This window comes from Fundulus heteroclitus, chromosome 6 (assembly GCF_011125445.2).
Source record: "Fundulus heteroclitus isolate FHET01 chromosome 6, MU-UCD_Fhet_4.1, whole genome shotgun sequence".
Taxonomy (NCBI): domain Eukaryota; kingdom Metazoa; phylum Chordata; class Actinopteri; order Cyprinodontiformes; family Fundulidae; genus Fundulus; species Fundulus heteroclitus.
The window spans coordinates 21,431,064-21,452,521 of record NC_046366.1 but is presented as its reverse complement, the minus strand read 5'-3'; the positions used below and the strand labels follow the sequence as shown (position 1 = coordinate 21,452,521).

At 40.8% G+C, this 21,458-nt stretch overlaps 1 protein-coding gene across 9 annotated transcripts in view; it reads right to left on the bottom strand.

Moving 5' to 3' along the window:
- Window positions 1-5,142: 5,142 nt before the first annotated feature.
- greb1l (GREB1 like retinoic acid receptor coactivator) overlaps window positions 5,143-21,458 on the bottom strand; it is an 82,840-nt gene continuing 66,524 nt past the window's right edge. For 6 of the 9 annotated variants that reach the window (XM_012855359.3, XM_036138324.1, XM_036138328.1 and 3 more), the window contains exons 18-34: window positions 20,322-20,511; window positions 19,397-19,533; window positions 18,966-19,308; window positions 17,894-18,009; window positions 17,528-17,760; window positions 16,672-17,240; window positions 15,616-15,721; window positions 14,471-14,629; window positions 14,227-14,366; window positions 13,931-14,092; window positions 13,582-13,786; window positions 10,677-10,839; window positions 8,964-9,191; window positions 8,739-8,880; window positions 7,768-7,968; window positions 7,176-7,314; window positions 5,306-5,469 (exon numbers count right to left, since the gene is read on the bottom strand). In XM_012855359.3, coding sequence (XP_012710813.2) covers window positions 5,306-5,469; window positions 7,176-7,314; window positions 7,768-7,968; window positions 8,739-8,880; window positions 8,964-9,191; window positions 10,677-10,839; window positions 13,582-13,786; window positions 13,931-14,092; window positions 14,227-14,366; window positions 14,471-14,629; window positions 15,616-15,721; window positions 16,672-17,240; window positions 17,528-17,760; window positions 17,894-18,009; window positions 18,966-19,308; window positions 19,397-19,533; window positions 20,322-20,511 — 3,397 coding nt within the window. Of the gene's footprint in view, window positions 5,470-7,175; window positions 7,315-7,767; window positions 7,969-8,738; window positions 8,881-8,963; window positions 9,192-10,676; window positions 10,840-13,581; window positions 13,787-13,930; window positions 14,093-14,226; window positions 14,367-14,470; window positions 14,630-15,615; window positions 15,722-16,671; window positions 17,241-17,527; window positions 17,761-17,893; window positions 18,010-18,965; window positions 19,309-19,396; window positions 19,534-20,321; window positions 20,512-21,458 lie in introns of all 9 variants that reach the window. The other 3 variants (XM_036138325.1, XM_036138326.1, XM_012855368.3) reach the window with 2 other exon arrangements.

Genomic DNA, 21,458 nt, shown 5'->3' with positions numbered 1-21,458 from the left:
TTGTATAATGTGACGAATGACCTATGATGCTGCAATCTATTCATTTGCAATGCTGAGAATGACTAAACAAGACACAATAAATTCAACCTCCCATGGGTGACCTACTGGCTGCTTACTGTTTCAACCAGCACCACTTTTCTCGCTTTAATTTTAAAAAACAGCGTTACCTACTTCCTTACTATTCCCGGTCACCCTACAGCTGCTTATGGTAAACCTACATTTTTAACTTAATGTCACAAAGTTGATTAGAAACCTACCGGTAATGAGACATTGTCCTCCATTAAGCACAGGAATCCCACAGGGATGTGTAATTTGTCCTTGGTTCTTTTCTCTGCTAACCCCAAACTGTGCAAATCCAGTACAAACCAATCTAAGTTTGCTTAAGGGGAACCATCAGCAACAGGAATAGAAATAAGTATAACATCGACTGATGCGGGAGGAGTGTCTACACTGCAAAAACAGAACTAAAATAAGTTTAAAATCTTCTTGAAATTAGTGTATTTTTCCTTTATTTGAGCAGGTAAATAAGATAATCTGCCAATGGAATTAAATTTTTGCACTTAAAATAGGAAGAACTCATCTCCATCAACTTATTTCAAGTGCATTATATCTAATTATCTTATTTTAGGGGTAAAATTACTCTTTTCATTGGCAGATAATCTTATTTACCTGCTCAAATCAAGGAACAAATACACTAATTTCAAGAAGATTTTACTTATTTTTAGTTCTGTTTTTGCAGTGTACAAAGCTAAGCAGCTCTTTGGGACTTTAAAAATAAACGTTGAACATCAAGACACTTAAAAACAGTGTTCTGTTGTAAAACAGTCAATCCTTTCCACCTTTGCAAGAGTCAAAAATTTTCATTTTTGTCACAATCTAAGAAGCATCAGATGTCTAAAATGATGCATTGAAGTTAATTAGTTTTAGGCTTGGTTCAGATTTTTTCGGTTTTTCCTATAAACGCCAATAAAATGAGCAAGCATTACAGTGCAAGACACTTATTATTACTGGCCTGTCTTTGTCAGCCTAATCTGTCAGGAGTTGGCTGAAAATAGTCGTGTCGTATCGCCCAGGGGTTGTAGGTAGATGGAATGTGTGCTCTAATATTATCTAACAGGAGCTGAAATAGTGCCGTCCCTGGACCAGCAATGCCCCTGTGCCCTTGCAGCACTCCCAGAGAAGATTCCAGGATTCATTAAGAGGCCATTTCTCCTATGGATGATCAGTGGGGTCGTTGTGCATGGACACAGCTTATCTGGGGATGTGTTGACGGAAGAAAAGCAGCAGAGACCATGCATGGGGGGGACAAAAGCTTTGTGCTTGTCTTTTAGCAGAGGGAAAGAGTCTCAGACAGAATAGCTGCTTATTAAAAAAAAAAAATCAGGATATTTAGACATAAACTAAACTTGAATCACAAACTTTAACAGCACTGCTGATGATTTGAAACTACATCAAAATACTGAATTGGTATGTTTGAAGCATACCAAAACAAAACAGCCATGGGAAATTCAGACAACCTTTTGATATTTCTCCTTAACGGCGTATATAACAGAAAGGGAAAAGTCATTTGAGATTAACTTTGGTTTTCAGTACTTCAAACATACTTTTACCTTTCATCAAACCTACAAAAGGTGTGTGTGTGTGTGTGTGTGTGTGTGTGCGCGCAGGGGGGGGGGGTGCTACGATGGCACAGGGGTAGAGGGCACAACCCATATACAGTACAGAGGTTGGATTCCGGCCAGAAGTCCTTTACCGCATGTCAAACCCCCTTTTCTGTCTACTTTGTAAAAAGAAAATGAGCCACTAGTGCCAGAAAAAGAGTTGAAAAAAAAAACTACAAAAAGTACTTAACACTTTAACAAATTTACCCCCAAATGTTTTCTCTTCTAATATTTCAGCTAATTTGTGCAGTTCAGTAACTGTCTGCTTTCGTTTGTCTTTTCCTTCATGTTTTGTTCCTCAATAACAAAACAAAAATATATATATGTGCCTTTTTAGCATTGGAAGACAGAACATGAGTAAAATTAATTTAATAATTAGTTAGAATTTAGCTAAGTAAAATGTTTTGAAGTGTGGCGTTGACTAAAACTCATCTAAATAAAATGTATGGACACTCTGTGACACCAATATCTAACTTAATTGGCTACATCCTAACAGTTTGTTTAAGTATTTGTACAATCCAGAAGAAAAGTCAAGCAATAGCAGGAAAAAAAAAAACTCAGAAGTCATTTTTATTACATTCATAATTTTTCAACAACAATAGGACTTTACCGTTATATTATTCACAGCCAGCGATCACAATGGTAAACATGAGGTAGATCAACCAGGCACCAAGGCTACCACTGAGCTGCACAAGACATTGAGACATATTTCAGTGAAGATTGTGAGAGCAAGTTGCATATTAAAGGATTAAATTATTTTCCAAAAAGAAATAAAAAGGAAGTCTATGAACCTTGTCTTATGCTTGGATTAACTCTGAGGGAGCAGTTGTTTTGACGTAGATTACTCAACTAGTAACTTGAATAGTGCAAGATCACATCTCCTGCCCCCGCAATCACATTCAGTAGATCTAAAATAACATCCATTTGGGTTCCTGTGCAAAGCCTTCATAGATGTGTTTGAGGAGGGAAGTGCCCCCGCCTCAGCATGCAATCAAAGGTCTAACTTTTAACATGATTATCAGTCCAAAATACTTAGCAAATAAATACAAAAAAAAAAAAAAAAGAAACTCCCCCATGGACCTGATTTTCATTCTTCAAAGAAACTTCAACATATGGACACAAAAAGGGATACAAACGTGTTTTCATAGATATATCTAGGTAGATTTCTTCTTGCCTTTTTTGCAAAAATAAAATGCAGAAAGGCACGACCAAAATATGCTAGCAAGAGTAACACAATTCTAAAACACAACATCATTAACTGTCAGTGGGTAAGGGGATGACTTAATATATTAATGTAAACAAAGATTTCCACAGTACAGTAGTTCAGATTTCTAATTATTCCTTCTTACTTAAACATTTCTTTGTCTTGGATTTGTTTTCTTCATTCTGATTGGTCATTAGAACAGGTCATCTGTGGCTGTGTAAAACATAATTAAGGCATATTCTTTAGACAACCCTGTGGAGAAACGCACAAAAACACTTTTCAAGTAGGCTTTGTTTTTTTTTTTTTTGTTTTTTTTTTTTTACCGTGTGTCACCTTTTTCTTACTTCAATTACCCTTCCTATCAGTTGTGGGGCAAATCAGTTTAAGGTCCACAAACAGCAGAGAAACCGACTGCCATGAAACAGCACAGGAGGAGCCGGAGTCCCAGGCAGGCACAGTCAGGAGCAAGATAAATGGCAGTGAAGGAGCTTGATTAGGACATTTTATCTGTCTGATCGTTCTGGATTTGAGTCAGCAGATGGCTGAATGCAAATTATTTGCTCTTGAACGAAGGGTCTGGAAGCTTCACAACCCAAAAGAGGAATTTTAGGCCTCAGTCCGTCTAACAAAAACTCGTTTAGAGACGCTAAAATTACATGACCTTTTTAAAAAAAAAAAAAAAAGGCAAGTTATAATTTTGGTAGAGATCTTCTATAGAAAAGTTGTAGTAATTTTTGAAGAACGGACACTTTATATTTTTAGGTTTTTAAAGGTATACTATGCAACCGGGGTTGATTTTCCAGCGAGGCTCCCCCCAGAGGCCGAAAGTAAAAGTGCACTGTCGTAAAGATGCTCAGCTGTTCTGGTTTCTCCGTCAAGCCAGGCGCGGTTGTTTTGAGCTTAGCAGACAGGCGAACGCAACGAAAAGTCGAAAAAAACTGCAGTACAAACAATGACTAACACAGTGAAGGTATGAATGCACACAGAGAGAGAGAAACCATTCCAATGTTACTTAGAATCGCATCAGCAGAAACGCGAGGTCCGCGTCAGCCTTGCAGCCTTCTTTTTCTTTTAGTTCTCGCCATTCGGAAAAAGCTTGCCCGATGTTCACCCGTGTACGACTCCTCTCTCTGTCCAGAGCCTTTTTCCTCTTTCTTGCCTGCTCCAACATGGGCTTTCGCTGTTTTCTCGCTGGTTCCGCCATGATAACTGCACAAATATCGCCACTGCGGTAGCAACGAGCACGCCTTTCACTGCGGGCGTGTAGCAGTTCTCGCCGTAAAGCAAGACCGACTCTCGCCATGCACGAGACTTCTGAGCCTGTGTGTGCGGGCCGAGGGCTCCTGCAATTGCAAGTGCGGTATTTCCCCCACAGACCACCAGGGCGGCCGAGAAAACCTTTGTTCGACCTGAAATGACTCATTTAATCATCCAAAACGGTATGGAACACATTAATTAACTGAAAAATGTTGCATAGTATGCCTTTAAAATAATAATAATAAAAAAAAAAAAACATAAAATGTTTTTGTTAAAAAAAAAAAAAAAAAGACGATGCATACATTTTCTTCTGTGGGATGAAAATGTATCGAGAGCCGCAAGTAGCTCAGGTTGCGGCTCTTTCTGTTTGGCATTACACATTGACATGGCTAACAATCAGGATATTAAATAGCTGGGAGACTTTTTTGTCGATTCCCCCCCCCCCCCACACACAAAAGTTGCAGCTTGTTAACTCCCCTAGCTGTAACGACAACGTCATTTGGAGAGTAAAACCACTCTCACAGCTTCTTCTTATGGATTATCGATGCCACATTCGTCCTTTGGAGGCACTGTAGAAAGAAAAAAAAAAGCTTCAATCTGTAGATCAATAGTCTCTTGCTATTATAATCCCATTGGTAGAAGAAGAGAATCAGCTACTCCTAATGAAGGAAATTGCTTGTGACACAACCTCTGTGGTGATGTTATTTAGCTGTAGAGCGTTAATGAGCTTCGTGGAGTTTCGGAGGCTGGGCTGAAAAGCAAATGGAGAAGGCAAGGTGCAGCCGAGTCTTTGGTGCCGACATAAGTTAACGAGCAGGGAGGAGAAAACATAACGCCTTGGATCCCTTAAATCTTCCTCAATTTGAAACCCTGAGATAAAAACTTATGTCCAGAATTGGACAAAATGGATTTAAAGTTCATGGTCTTCCATTAGTCCTGTATTGGATCCATTTTTTTTCCCCACAACAAAACAGTCAAAGCTTTAATTAAGCTGTGCTTTTTTTCTTCTTCTTCTTCTTCTTTTTCCCCCTAACAACAGTTTGTTGTTGTTGTTGTAAAAACAAGGTCAAGTGGAGACGAGTCAGCTAGCAAGCATCCGAGGAACTTGCTGTAGAGGAAATCCAAATTACTTCTAAGTGTTCCCGGGTTTCTCCAGTTGCACGACTGCAGAACGCCCATGAGTTCAAACGTGACGGCCGGTCAGGAAGTAAAGGGGACGATCCTCACTGCAGTTGGCCGTCTGAAACTCGTCCCGCAAACGAAACTGCCACTCGTCCTCCAGCTCCAGCCGAGCAATAGTCTGACGCAGGGAACTTCGGTCCTGACAGATCACACAGAGGGTGGCACCTGGGAGCAGAATGGGTTTTTATCACTTGAACTTTGCATTTTCTTGTTGTGCATTTTTCCATGTTACAACCACACACTTCAATGTATTGTAAAGGGATTTGCATAATAGACCAACATAAAGCAGTGCATAATAATGACTTACACATGAAATGATATAAATTTATAAATATTGTCCAAATAAAAAATCTGAAACACATGGCATAAATCTTTTTTTTTTTTTCTGAGACCCCATAAGTAAAATTCTATCCAAACAATTGCCTTCATAATTGAACTAATTAGTAAAAGAAAAAGCCTAAACTGACAGGTCTGGCAAGGGGTGTATAAATCAGAGAAATAGGCTAAATTAACTCTGGAGGAGCTACAAAGATCCACGGCTCAAGTGTAAGATTCTGTCAACAGGACAGCTATTAGTAATTCATTCCACAAATCTGCCATTTATGAAAGAATAGCAAGAAAAAGACCATTGTCGAAAGAAGTCTTGTTTGTAATTTGCCACCCCACATTGGATTACAAGCCATACAACCATGGAGGAAGATGCTCTGAGACACAAGTTAAGCTTTTTAACCAAAATGCATTAAGTAGCACACCATCTCCATGGTTGTGGCACAGTCAACCTTTGGAGGTGCTTGTCTTCAACATGGACATGGAAGCTGGATGGAGCTGACTGAAAGCTAGACAAATCTTCTGGATAGGACAACATTTGTTGGGATTTCCTGCTCCAGTGTGCTTTGTCATACAGCTACTCTCGTTGCTCTTTTTCCTGATGATGGAAGTAAGATCTCCTATCCCACTGGCCCCCTTCAGGACCTGGGCCTCTTCTTTGAGGAAAATACAAGTAATTTATTTAGTTACGATGGATTTCATGGACTTTTTAAACAGACCTTTGCCTAAAAAACTAGCGAGCAAAATATTATGGGGCCTAAAACAAGGAAATAGATCAGTGACAGAGATGGCCAGTGATTTTGGCATTCTGGCAGCAGAATTCCCCAGCTCCAAAGAGCTTTCCTTAATGCTCTTAAAACTGAAAGATGAGCTAGCTTGCAGGAATGAACCACAGACCTCAGCAGATATAAAAGAAAAATTTCCATCTGATTTGACATTTGCCTCTGTGAACGAGCTAGAAAAATAGCAGCAAACCACACGGTTTCCAGAGATGATTCTGCTTAGCAGCGTGATGAACCTCAGCGTCTGTCGTTGTTTCCTGCGTCTGTAAATCCTTATTAGACGTTCGTTTGTCTCATCCACGTCCCAAAAGCCGACTCTATGTCTAACCATAACATCCTGAATGTTACAGGCGCTGCCGTTTTTGTTTTGCTGCTTCCGCCTTCAATCCCAGAGAGCGGTAGTACCGCAGATCGCCACTAGGAGGCGAGGAGGAACAAGGAACCGGGATAGTGTGGTGTGTAAACGGTCGTCTTGGCTTGGTTAACTGATCCAAGCTCAGACTGGTCTCGGCTCGGCTCGGTTAAAAAAGTGTAGTGTAAACGGGCCTAGAGTTATGGCAGAGACATACCCGCAAAATAAAAATGAACAAATATCAAAACATTGTCCCGTATTCCTTCAACTTCACATTTATGCACTGCTTTGTGTTGGTCTGTCAAATAAAACCCCCACTGAAATTCAATGACGTATGTGGTTGTAATGCGACAGAATGGGTCGTTTTTAAAAAAAAAAAAAACATCGGCTGGTATAGAGAGGTCTGTCACCTTTGAGGAAGCGGAACCTCTTTAGGAGTCCGGAGACAACGAAGGAGTCACACAAGTAAAGCAGCAGGCCGCTGAACACCAGACCCTGATGGTTGAGGTTGGTGGAGTGTGGGCGAGAGTTGATGTAGCACACCGAAATCTGTGACAAAAAAAATGTAAGACGCTTCATTAGTGCTTCAAGAACAAGATAAGTCAACACGAGATGCTTTGTATTTGGATTAGACGCGTGCAAAATGTGCCGGGAAGGCTTTGGGTTCATCAGGACAAACAACCTCTGCATGTTGTGTGAAATAAAACAGGACACACAAAACGATTTGTTTACGTAAGCAAACTGTTTGTGCCGAGGTTCTGCAAAGTCGCAGATATGATCTCAGAAGCAGAAGTTGCCCTGTTAGCATTCGCTGTCTGCACACGTGCCTGTAAGCAGGTCAGGCTGTTCTATGCTAAACAGATAGAGAACCAGGCGGCATGCTTCTGTATGGTTTAAGAATGATTTGCAGGAATACATTTTTAAAATTCGGAACATAAATGCTCCTCTTTGTGTGGGTTCTGTGCATGTAGCGGAGGGGACGGATCTCCCAGGAGGGCTTACCTCTGGACTGAGGTTTAGGTAACTATCGATGGATAGAACTGGGTTGTTTTTGTTCTGAACAGCCTTGGGAAACAGCCTGTGGCTGCAGCTCTGCAGGAAACTTTCTAGCAGGAACTGGGCCGGGGCGTCTAACAAGGTCTGCTCGCTGTCTGGGGCGCAGACATACTGGGACGGGCTGATCGGAGCCTTGTTTTCAATTTCCTGAAGAGACAAAAAAAGGTAGGCAGGGCGCAGTGTTGTATAAAGTACTGAAATCTCAGAGTCAAGTAAAAGTATAGGTACCTCTCCAAAATATGACTTTGGTAAAAGTCCAAGTCACTGACTGAAATGTTACTTGAGTTAAAGTCTTAAAGTATCTGAAACGTCTTGTACTTAAGTATGAAAATTACTGTAAAAAAAGATGCACTCAAGTAATGTAATGAAAACTATAAGTAAAATGTAAAACAAAGCAAATGCAGTTTGAATGACATTTTTTACATTTTGGTAAACTTTGAAGGTCAAATTCACTTAAAATAATATAAACAGCCAAGTGCAGGAGACATTTAGACCAAGTTTAGACAGAAAATACAACCTTTTTGTAAGCTTTCAGTTTTTCTTCTTCAAGTAAGGTCAGTGCTATACAAATTGTGTGCATCTCTTTCTCTCTCTCTTTTTTTTTTGTAACGAGTAACTAAACCAAACATTGAAAATGTATCGGAGTAAAAGTATGCAATTAAGTTTGAAAATATAGTGAAGTAAAAGTGAAAGTTATCAAAAGAATTTATACTCGAGGAAAGTATAAAGTACTCCAAAAAATACTTAAGTACAGTAGTAAAAATAGTAAAAATACTTAATTATTTATACTTTGTTACTATACAACACTGGGCAGGGCGCAGTTGGGTTATGTTTTCGCGAAGAAAGAAAACAGCGTCCGTTATTTTAAACCTGATCTGACGATCGACGGGCTTACGAAATATAAAGAAGACACCAACCACAAGCTTTGGTTTGACGACAAAGTCTTTGTTTCCGCCGACTGGAATGTGTTTCTTCATCAGGGAGAAGTTGTTAAAGCAGCACATCAGCAACCCGCTGCTGTTCACCCTCAGATTAAAGTCCACCTCCTCGCAGGCGTACCTGCACACGACAGGCGGTGTAAAGAAAATAACCAAAACCATCGCTCCGCGTTATCAGCGGCTCAGCGGCCGACGAGAACTCACCGATTGAGGTCATACTGGACGTTCTGCGTCAGGTCAACATTGAGGAGGACAAAGTCGTGGAGGTGACAGCGACTGAAGGGGTTACGGGGAGCCTTGCGAGCCAGGGCGCTGCTCCACTTACGCACGCCGCACACGGCATACAGGGAAATCTTGGGCGTGTTCTCCATGTGCTGCAGCACCGTCTTCAGAGACACGTTGGCGAGGGCCAAGCCTCCATCGGAGGTTTCGCTGAGAAAATAAATAAATAAAAAATAATAATAAAAGGAGAAAGGGTTCAGCTTGTACTCCTTTAATAGTTTTTCTTAGAAATCCCATTTTAAACCCCCGAACGACACAATGCTGAATGCAACGTCAACAACAAAATGGGAACTGTTTCGCTATTTGGCAGAATTGGAAATCGGGGTCAAGAAAAGACAACCAAAACAAGGCGTTGCATAACATCATCAATTTGTATAATTGTTTTAGTGACATTTAGTTTAGACTAGTTTATCTGAAGACTTCTCAGTACTAACTTTTACCTCCAAACACAGTTTAAAAAGCAGTACTGTATCTTGCACAAGCATTCATTACATTAAAAAAAAAATTCACCTTTTGTCCTATTCCGACCACAAACCTGAAGGTCTTTTATTGGGACCCAACACAAAGTAGTGCATAACTGTAAAGTAGAGGATGAAAACTGCGGTGTGCATTTGTATTTAACCCCCCTTGAGTTTACCAAGTCTTTTGGGATACGTCCTAAAAGACTTGGTAAATTATTTAATTTAGGTCTGGGGAGCGTGGAGGCCAATCATTAGCTGTGTTTCCATCTACGGTTATATTAATGCTAATTTTGAGTAAAGTTTTAAAATATCACAAAAATAGAAAATGTGAAAATCTACTGCTTTATAGCGAATTAACCAGGCAACGACACAACATAATGCTGTCATAAGTTGACTAAAGAAAAAGAAGGGGAATTTTTCTGTAGCCTCCACCTACAAAAACCATTCCCGTTCGTTTGTCCCGCTAATGTTCATGAGCAGCGTATTTAGATTTAGATTTCTGAAGGCAAATCGTCCGTGTTCCTCCCCGCTCACAATTATGCACCACTTGTTGGTTCTGTCATACAAAAATCCCAACAAAGTACACTGGGAGTTTTTGGTTGCAATGAGACACAATGAGAAAAATACACATGCTTACATTTGCAGGGAAATCTATAGGGTCACCCAGGTGCACAGGACATAGGTAACCTGATCCTTGGTGAAGATGAAGGCTTATCTTTTTAACGCAAAACTTTGATTGTCAAACTGTGACTCATCAAACTATTCAGTACACAGTAAAACTAAACAAGCCATAAATGGAACCAAGACAGGTTAACAAGGGTAGGTTAAACTTCTTAACTGTGATAATTGCTCTGCTTAGTCCTCCATCACTTAACAAAAGTGGTGGTGCACAACAGCAGTACGTTACAGGCATCCCACTGAAAGTAAGTTTTTTCCTTTTTTACTTATTTTTATCTAAATAATATCCTATTAAGATTAAAAACCTCTTTCCCAAGGGAGACCTTGCCAAGACAGGCAGCATAAGCACAAAAATAACGACCCCTTGTTTAAACGTATGATAAGCCATAATGGTTGCCTTATGTTTAAACAAACTGTACATAATTTCTTCAGTTCCTGTTTTAAATTCCCTATTTTTTATTTTAAAGGAACAAGGTTATTTCAACTCCCGTTCTACCTTGCGTCTGCCGGCTGGTAGCTGTTCCACAGCACACAGGAGTCGTCCATCATGACGATGAAAGGCCATACATCTTGTCTCTTGACACCCTGCTCCTCCAGGCGGTTCCTCTCCAGCTCTAGGTTATGGTATGACAGCTCTTTGATCATGAAGCGAGCGGCGCCTTAAACAGACAGGAGCCTATTAGTCGGCGTGTCATTCGTACTTCCTTAAAAGTACAAAATCCAAAGGGTCTGCCACCCACAGCAAGTTGCTGATGGGGGTAATGGGTTTACTCTCCTTGAGTCGCACAATGTAAGCATCCATTACAAGTAGAATGTGAACTATAAAAGTTTATTAAAAAGCTGGAAGTCAGTTTTTTTTATAGCAAAGAGCACAATTCCTGTTGCATGTGTATAAAGTACAATCGGTTTGTCCTGAAAGAGAAATGCTGGCGGGAAGCCACGTCTATTTGAGGGGTCAAGGTGACACAGCTGTCATCTGTCACAGTGCACCTCTTTCAAACAGAGCACACTCCTGATTGGCTACCCCTCACATCACCTTATTGGCCTGTGGATGTTTTCATACAGGATGGCTGCCTTAGATTGGCTAAAAGAAGCTTTTACCTTTCACCGTCTACAAACAAGCATAACAACCAAAGACCCTGTTGACTCAAATGCTGTGGGTATTATTAACAAGATGGGCAATAAACATAAGAAGTAGGGAACATGCAAGCACACACACACCCACACACACACACACACATATATATATATATATATATATATACTGAATTCTGATACAGATCTTAATGACAAAGACAAAAAAATCAGGACTGAATTTGAAAATACTCAAACTATCAGAGCACTTTTCCAATTCAAATGTTTATTTGGCAGAGTCATTTCATAAAGTTTTTTTTTCTTTCTTTTTTTTTTGCTTTTAGTATTCTTCTAAATGTATAAGAGTCAGTAATGGTGGAAGGTAAGTAGCTATGCATCCATTTTATTTAAAATGTATTGGTGAACAGATGTAAAAAGCAAATTTCAGCTAAATTCAACCTACTGTTAAAAAAAACAATTTCAACAAAATAATTGGTGACACCATTATTGGTACTCCCAGTTAAACAGATGCAAAGGTAACTGAAGCATTTTTAATGTTGATCAGAGTAGCTTTGTAATCAGTGATGCATGACCAGTGTTTCCTTGGGTTATACAGTACTGTATAAGTATTATATAATTTTTCACTTAAATGTTTCCGCTATTAATGATAAAAAAAAAAATCAGACAAAGATCCACTGAGTAAATACCAAAAGCAATTGTCAAATGATAAATCCATTTATTAAAGAAAATAAGTTATCCAAAGCCTCCTGAAACTATGAAAACAAGTAATCCCTTGCCTTGCTGAATTAACAATGACATTAAATAACTAGTATTAAGGTTAATAGAAGGACAGTTTTCCTTCATTTTGCATTCTAGCCGATCATGTAAGTTAATACTCAGTCAATACATCCTCCAAACCAATCACAAACACAGACCCAGGAACACTCCGCCTCCTTCAAAGAGTTTTTTGAAAACGTACAATTTTGGTAAAAAGTTGGTGTTCTTCATCTAGAAATAGGTAATTTAGCAACAGCATAAAATGTTCGGGGTCATCGATATGCTTTTGTTTTTGTATCTTCCAGCCCTAGATGAAACACAAAGTTGCTGAAATCTGTCAGAAAAGGATAGGGTTAAACATTTGTAAGGGTTTTGAACTCCAAAGAACCACGGTGAGAACCGTTTTTCATAAACAAACAAAAATGGGGTCATGTTCTGACCCGTTGACGGCTAGGTTCTCTCACATTCCTCCTCCTGCTTTACCTGACTCCGCCAGATAGATTTGCTCCGCATATCCATCTGGAAACCTTCCGTTGAAGTAATTTTGGGAAGGGGCGAAAATACTGGTTAGCTGATTGGCCTATGTTGGTGATAGACGGGCCAAATAAACCAATCAGCTCTGTTACGAGCGACGACCAAAACACAACCACAAGCCAAGCTACTCTTGCTGCTGCAGGTAAAGGCTCGTTAGCTCAGCAAAGAAATATTCTGTAATTCCGATAAAACTTGCTCGATAGCCAGTTTCATCGGCTGAAGCCGCCATGTTCTTTAGACTGAACTGTCGCACTTCTCGTTGCGTCACACCTCAACCCGCCTCAAAGCCAACGCTGATTGGACGTTCGTTTGGTGAACGGCTCCAAATTTTCTTCAACGGAGAGTAGCCAGACTGATCTGCGAGTGAAACCTTGAAAGCTCGCGAGATCAGGATGGTCTCACGAGGCTACCTCCTGCTACCTACAATCAAGATCACCGACTGCACCTGTGATGACTCCACAATAATGTCGTATTGGCAGTGGAACATGGTGGGTTAAGGGTGATGGTCTGGGGCTACTTTTGACACATGGGTGGCTTACTAGTTGACGGAACCCTAAATTCTGCTCTCTACCACGTGTAAGTCCAACTGAGATGCTAAAACTGGGTGGTTCATGATTGAAACCCTCCAAAGTCGATGAATAAAAGCACTCCACAATGATGCAAAAGTCTCATTGGCAGTTGTTGCAAATGCTTGAAGGTTTGTGTTGCTGCCAAGGTTGGTACAGTCTGTCGTTAGACCTAAAATAAAAACAGGTTTATCTTTCTACCATACACAGTGAAGGGACAGAAGTAATATGAAAGTAGCATGCCAAACTCACTGCTAGAGTGAAAATAAACAAGATTATGCATGTTCAATGCAAACGTTTCATTTAAGGCGCTTTATACATCTTTATACCAGTGCTGAAAGTAAACAGAAAATATTGTGTCGGTTCAGTGGTGAAATCCACAGTGATTTCTGCGTCTGATTCATTTTTTTATTTATTTACTGGGCTTATTAAAGCCAAAAAGCTGCTCACCAACTCCAGCATTGTTGAACATCGCAGGCAGGACGAGCAGGATGTGATTGGGCCAGTACTTCCTGTAGTGGGGCATCTCGAACTGCTTGACCACCAGGATGTGCAGATGAGCGGCACCCTCCATGGCGTGGAAGAGGTTGAGCAGGCCGTGCTCCTGGCGTCCTGTCGTCGGGGTGAAGATTGGACTCTTCAGAAGCTCAGGGTCCTGTGCAGAAACCAAAAGGACGTGTGTATAGTATTAGTATTCTTCATCACAAAAGTCCTTGTTTTAGCCTCCAATATGCTGATGACGTGTGCTTTTATATTGAACTTCTACCCATCTATCGCCTCTTGGGATGAGTTATCTAACCTTTGTGGAGACCAGAGGCAGTCGTAAACTCTCCAGATGGCTGCCCTGGTGACTGAACACAAAGTGCTGCTCCTTGGCTTTAGGAATGAAAAACTGGAGCTGGACCTCCTCTCCCAGCATGGACGAGCAGAAGGTGAAAGCGTGTAAGGAGCACTCCGACAGCTAGAACACACGACGCCGTTATTCGTAGGGAGATCTCAGAAAACAAGGCTTTCAGGGTATTTTGACAGGTCAGGAGGGGGCGTTTCTGTCCGTCTGACCAGATGTCTGAAGGAAGCGTGTGCGCTGCATCTCACCTGTGTGGTAGGAACTGCCTCACAGTACTGATGACACTGCTCACAGTGATGAAAGGCATTATGGGCAGCAAACCTACTCAGGCGTATTGACTTGGTCCTTCTGGTGTCTTGTGTTTGGTTCTCTCCCTCTTTTTTAAACTCTGCAAACAAATTTAAATTGCATGTGTTTAAACTGCACAAGATACTTGTTTTTCTATTCAGTTGCAGGTTGAGGTCTTTAACTCATTCAGTATAAAAGCCTGACCTTTGAAGAACTTTGGCATCTTGTCAGAGTAAACCGGGCTGGCCTTCCTGAATTTAGAATCTCGGGGATTAGGGTCAAAAGGCATCTTTCGAATGTCCTCGATGTCGGGCCACTGCACATTCGCTGGAGTCATAACATCTGTCATACCATCTGTATTTTCTGTAAGGTAAAAAAAGGGAAGAAAAAAAACAAACATTTGTCAGCACTACAGAGATACCTGACAGCAAAACGGGACCCTGTGTTTTAAAAGCCTGAGCCTTCAACCTCATTTTGCTCTGTGACACGAGGGATTTGGAAATGTCTGCAGCATTTTGAACATCTGAGAGGAAAGTTAAGGATTTAAACTGTTTTAGAAATCCACGCAGAGGTTGCTGTTTTTTGTAATGCTAGACGCACTAATGCTAATCAGTGATTTAAGATGCAAAAGCCAGTTTAAAATGTAAGTTCTGTAATCTTTTTGTGTTTGTTGTAAAGTTACGGTGAGAGCCCACCCTCACACCTCTGTTATTTTGCTTCTGCTCCTTCCATACATCGTTTGTTATTTCTGTATTTTCTCATATTTCTTAAAAGGCAAATCATAATTGGCACAAATCGGTGCAAAGAGGACAATCTTTGCGATCGCAAATCAGCTCCAAAATTTGGACTTTAAACCACCAGCAAGTGAAGAACATCAGTCATCTCAGTATAATGGCATGCTGGGATATCTTCAGACCAGACATCCATGTGGATGAAACTGGACATCAAACTGATCTAACCAGTGACGCTCGTTTTGAAGAGGACATTCGAGTATTAAAAAAATTATCCATGTTTTTCTTTCCCTTTGCCAATGATCACATTCTTTTATTGTCCAAAAATATTACAAGCAAATGTAATTTCAACACTATTTTTTTTTAAATTTCTACTCATCCTCTTTTGACAACATGAAGGAAATAATGTATCTTTTAATTCCATATTAATAAGGATGTTGCTATTATCAATTTCAAACTTGGTAGGTATTTACAAACTGACAAAGAGGTGAAAATTATACCTGCTTTCTGAATGAAGGCTGGAAGCATTCAACACGTACTTGTCGGCTTTTATTTCCATCATACTCAAAGGGAAAAAAAAACAAAAAACGATTCGAAGTAAGTCCCACTAATTCTGACCTTCCTCTTCATCATCTTCGTCATCGTAAACGTCTACCTCCAGCAGTCTAATGAGCATGCGAAACAGGATGCGTAGGAACTGCAGGTAGGCGCCGGTTTTCCCCACCTGGCAAAGAACAAGAAAGAACAATTGTTGCTGTTTAATGACTTATATGTCCATGTGGATATACAACAATATGTAAGCAATTTAATTTAATGTCTAAAGCAACAAATCGACCAACAACTGATAACGATGGTACCTTTATCTTTAACTGCAAGATAGACCACAAATAAGGTGCCTTGCAGGAGCATTGATAAAGCTTGAACTTTTCACATCTGCTCCGCATATTTCACTGTTTTTCATTATATTATAAACCATAACAAGTATATATATATATATATATATATATATATATATATACACAATTCTAAAGTTCGTAAGAAGGATACGTGGCTTTCATTCTTTCATTTTTACTAATAAAAATCTGAAAAGTGTTGCTGAGGAATCAGCCCCCTTTATTCTGATACCCCTAAACAAAGTATTGCATTCAGAGGCCGTATAACTAGGAAACTGATCTCAAGTTTACTGCAAGAAATGTAGGCGACAGAGCAAGCATGTGGAAGAAAATGCTCTGGTCACTCTGGTCAGATGAGACAAAAATGTAATCTTTTGCAAAACACTATGTGTGACAGAGGACTAACATTGCGTATCACCCTGAAAAAAAACACAGGGTGGTGCCGACATTGTGCTGTTGCTATGTTGTTGTTTTTTCAGTGTAAACAAGGAAGTTGGTCAGGGCTGCTGGGAAGATGGGACGGAGGTAAATACAGGGTAATCATGGAATTATCCACTACGTTATGTTGGTCCATCATGCTAAATATTTGTAGCTGAAACCTGCTAAATGGTTTTAAACTTCAAAATAATGCTGCTTGTTTGGCATAGGCACTGTCCAAACTGTTTAATAAAATAAAAATCTGTTTAATAAAATAAAGATACATGATCATCATTCCACTGCCATTAACAATTATTTCCAGAAAGCCTTTTTCGGAAGCGAGACGTGTGCGTGTTTATTTTACTTGTGGGGGTCCGCTGAGGAGCAAGCGTCGCGGATGGGGCCCGGGCGGCGCTTCGTAATCGGCATGGTGCTGCCTGGCAACGGTCCACTGGCGGTAGTACAGGCTCTGCTCCGCCCCCTGCAGGTCGTGCGTGACGAGGGGCCTCAGCGGACTGCTCCAGGACACATCGGCGTGGGGCAGCAGTGAGAAGGAGCTCAGCTGGCTCCCCGACTCCCCCGACAGAAGGTTGTACGCCGGCCGCGACAAGATGACCGTCCGCGGCGACACCCTGGAGGACTTCGACGACGCCCGTCCACACTGCGTGGACTGACTGGGCCTCTGTGTAGAGGAGGAAGAGGGGGACGGGGAGGACGATGAGGAGCTGGAGTAATGGGACGGAGGGTCGTTGGGGGCTTTCAGAGGGTTGGAGGGGAGCTGGCTTCCCAGAGAGTCGCACTCCTGCTTGAATCCTTCGGTTATTGTGGACATGTCCGAGGTGACGAGGCCTTCGGGCTGGGAGGCGGACGTGGAGGGCTTCTGGAACGAGTCGGCCAAGTCAGATGAACTGACGCCGTTCTCGACCAGGGAGCCTGATTGAGGACGTGAAGAGAGACAGAAACAATTTCAGATAGAAAACAAAGTGTTGTGCTTTAAAGGTCCAAACGTGTAAAACAAAAACTCAATGAAGCACATTGTACTGTCTGTCGCATCCAAATTAAAAACCACAATTCCTTAAAAGTGTAATCCCTCAACAAATGAATACAAAAAATAGGCCACAAACTCCAAAGTGCATGCTTTTGCTTTGAAGTTTAAGAAACACCAGATATGCGTTTGCATCCTTAACACCGTGGCATCGCAGCGTATCCAGGAGACTCACCAGACGTTCTGGTTGCAGCGCTGCCATTGCTCTGAGGTCTCTCCAGCTCGTCCCCGTCGTTCAGACTGACGGCGGTCTTCTCCCCGTCGGATTCCCGAGGAGCCGTGGAGGTCTTGGACTCCTGGACCACGTCCGCAGACACGTAGGTGCAGGCCAGGCCCACCTCCTGCTCCAGGGCGGTACGGGTCAGGTAGCTGGAGTCTATCAGACGCAGGTCCGTGTATTTCAGGGACCTTGAGGGTCATAAAGGTGAAGATAAAAAAACAAAAACTGACAATCACAATAAAACAATTACCAAAATCAACTTCATTTAAGTTAAAGAAACTTCATTTACTATTAATAAATCAGATGGTTGTGTGTGATTACCGGGGGAAGGTCTCTCCGAGAGGCTCTTTCCCCGTGAGAATGACGATGCAGGGCAGCCCCTCCAGATCTTCGTACGTGTGTGGTACCCATTCTTCATTCTCGCAGCCTCTCCACGCCTGCAGCAGAAACAAGCCTCCAGTTTTTGCTCAATGATTACGACAAAAGCCAGAACACAGGCTACGTTCACACCGCGAGGAAACGCGACCAAAATCCGAACTCTTTGCCCATGTCCGTCTTTTTCACGGCAGTGTGAACGGCCTGACTTCGATCTTTTCACCCCACAAAAAATCGAATTTGTGCAACTTCCATATGTGGTAATACTTCGGATATTTTTTTAGCAAATCTTTATTGAACGCTTCTAGAAACAATTATATTCACCATTACTTCCGTAAATAGAGCGCTACTCTGTGACATCTCCTTCTGTTATCTGCACATGCGGGTCGCTTTGCTGTCTCAAACCCTTCACACAGCAGAGTGATGGCGGTCGCGTTTAATAGTAATATGAACGGCCACCTCAAAAAAATTTGAATTGAGCATCAGGACCTGCAGTGTGAACCTAGCCACAGATACGGTTGTTGAATGCTTTTTTAAATTTCAAGCCCAGTTTGGTCTGAAGCACTTGCAGCTTGTTCAGGTGAATTTTTTTTGCACTAAATGGATGTTTAACTTTATTACCTTTAAGAACTATTAGGACCTTTTGGATCCTTGTTTTAATTCCAAACTACAGTTTCTTGCATTACATTTCCATACTTCTTTAACTTTTTTTACATTATTTTTTCCAAATTCCTCATCTAAAACAGTGGAAGAAAACTGGGCTAAAATAAAAGTCCAAATGCCCACAAAGTTTTTTATTTTATTATTAGCTTTTGCATTTTGGCTAATTGTGCAAAATGGCAGAGCGCAGAAGACAACAAACTGTACTATAAACTAACTATACTGAAGAAACAAACTCCAAAATTTTAAAAACACACTCGTGTATTCTGTATTAAGTTGGCCCCTAAACAGTGTCTGGCATGGACAAGGCACCGTGAAGAGAAAAATGTAAACTCGTCCAATGTCATGTTGCTCTCACCCTGAGGATGTTGATAAAGTTTCTGGACAGATTGAGTTCAGAGGCTGGACTTCCCAGCAGTACTGCAAAGCACAGCTGCAGTCCCAGCTTGTCCCTCACATCCTCCAGTCTCTCCCGAGCCAACATGGCCAGCTGCAGAGAGGGGACGCGCACCAGCAGCATGTGGCCGCGACCCTGGGAGCCCTCTCGACTCGGAGCGTTTATTAGGTCCTCCACCATGGCCAGGGTCTCCGGGGTTATATGATCCCTTAGGGACGGGGAAGAGGTCAGGGCCATCATGGCCTCGGTGTACTGCTGAATCAGCAGGTAGCTGCGGATCACCATGCTGTGCAGGTGGGGATGTCTGGAACACATGTTGGAGAGTTTGACTGATTATAGTAACTCTTTTTGAGATGGTTATTAGAAAAGTTATTCCTTGGTGTCAACCCTACCTCTCTAGCAGAGTATGAACCATCTTCTCAAAAGCATCATCACAGCGCAGGATGGGGCTGGCCACGCCCCACTGCAGGGAGCAGCTGTAGTTCCTCAGGCCAAAGTAGACTAACTCATTAGGAGGTAGCTCCCTCTGCTGGAAAGAAATGTTCATAGCAACATCCTTAAGCGTGCAAGACTGGGGGGAAAACATTTTGTATTATTATTATTATTATTATTATTATTATTATTATTATTATTATTATTATTATTATTAACCACATTACTCCAATTTTTTGGATTTAAAAACCAAAGCATAAAGGTCACCAGTTACATTAAACAGGCTGCAATTACATTTTAGCCCAGCAGGTGGAGCAGCTGAGTCACTGCCATTAAATGCAGCTCAAGTAAAGTGACAATTTCTATTGTTTTTAACAAAATGTAATGATTTAATAAACTAATCAAAAATCTAAAGGAATCTTAACATTTGAATGTGTGATTTATTACATTTTTAATAAAAGATTAAATAGTTATTTTTAATATATATATTTATATATTTTTTTATGTAAAAAGCTAAACAACAATGACAACAACGCTACTAATAGTAAATATAACAATTATAATAATAGTCTAGCAGGTGGAAAAGCTAATAAACACCAGCCAGCTGGAAAGTGATAGTTTTTATATTTATAGTTAGCTAGTGTTACAAATGTGAAGATATAAGCATTTTGACAAATGAACAGAAGAATGAATACTGGATAATTTAATAATATAAAACCTTATTAATTATTATCGCACCGTGATCAGTTGACAAATTAAAAATGTAATATTTTAAATTGAAATATAAATATTCAATGAAAAAAGAAGTTAATGAGTTAATTCAATAATTAATTTAAGATCTAATAATCACTGAGGTCTTTTGATGTTGAGAATAGGAAAACTCACCAAACTGTCACTGGATGGCCAGTGGATTTCATTGTGGATGCTGATGCGGGACTGGTGGGTCTGCAGGGTGTAAGGGAAGCAGCTGACCTGCAGGACCAAAAGGTTCATGGCGTCGAGGACTTCCTGGCAGTTCACCACTCGGTCAGCGAGACCCTGGAGCTCCCCGTGGCACACAGAGCCAGACAGGGCACTGGGGGTGAAGGCGGGACATGGGAAATTTAGAAATTGTACTTTTGAATCATAACATGCAACAATGTTGATGAATACAGGTTTGATCTGGGTCATGGTCATACACAAAGCTTTTTTTGTTCTTGTTTTACTTCTAGGTGCATAGTAAGACAGTCTAAACAGAAAGGTTTGGAAAAACAGAAAGTAATCCAAGTCTGTGTTTCTAACACCATGGTGCAAATGTTTGGATTTCCAATTTAGAAATGATATGTTATGGCCTACACAATCATGTGTAAACCAGATGTCCAAGAGACGTTCAAGGACATACTTTACAAGGAGGGTAACGCACAAAATGTTATTGCTAATTATGCTGGCTATTTACAATGTTCTGTTTCATAATATACTGATGAAATGCTAAGTGAAAGAAAAAAGTAGGGTTGAAAATCCTGCTCGAGCAAGTCTGAGAGGACGGTGATGTGTTTTTACCATACAGCTTTCCAGGGCTAGCTTTAAATCGTTCTTAAGCACTGCCTTGCCCTTTTGTTTATTTCTAAGAAATAGAACAACAGGCACTAGAGACATGACAGATCTGTGGTTTCCCAGCAATTTAAGTCACATGTTACAATCCAATATGGCTTCTTTGCATTTAAAACTTAGTAACAACTGCAATAATATATATGTCATGATCCTTAGGTGTTAGGTTTTGGGTTTCTGTTGTATTTGTGTTTTTGTCATTGCCTTGTTTTTAATTATGGTTTGTTTGTCTTGCCACATCTTCTTCATTTCTATGTTCATTGTAATCTCTAAGGTGTGGCCACAGTGTTCACTCCTTTAGATTTTGTTTCTTAGTTTGTTCTTGTGTTCTGTTCTTCAAACATTTGGAATGATCTCTGTTAGTTCTCTGTTATACCTTCCCCCCTGGTTTGATAGTTTCTTTGTGTGTTAATCCCGTTCAACTCGTGTTAAGTA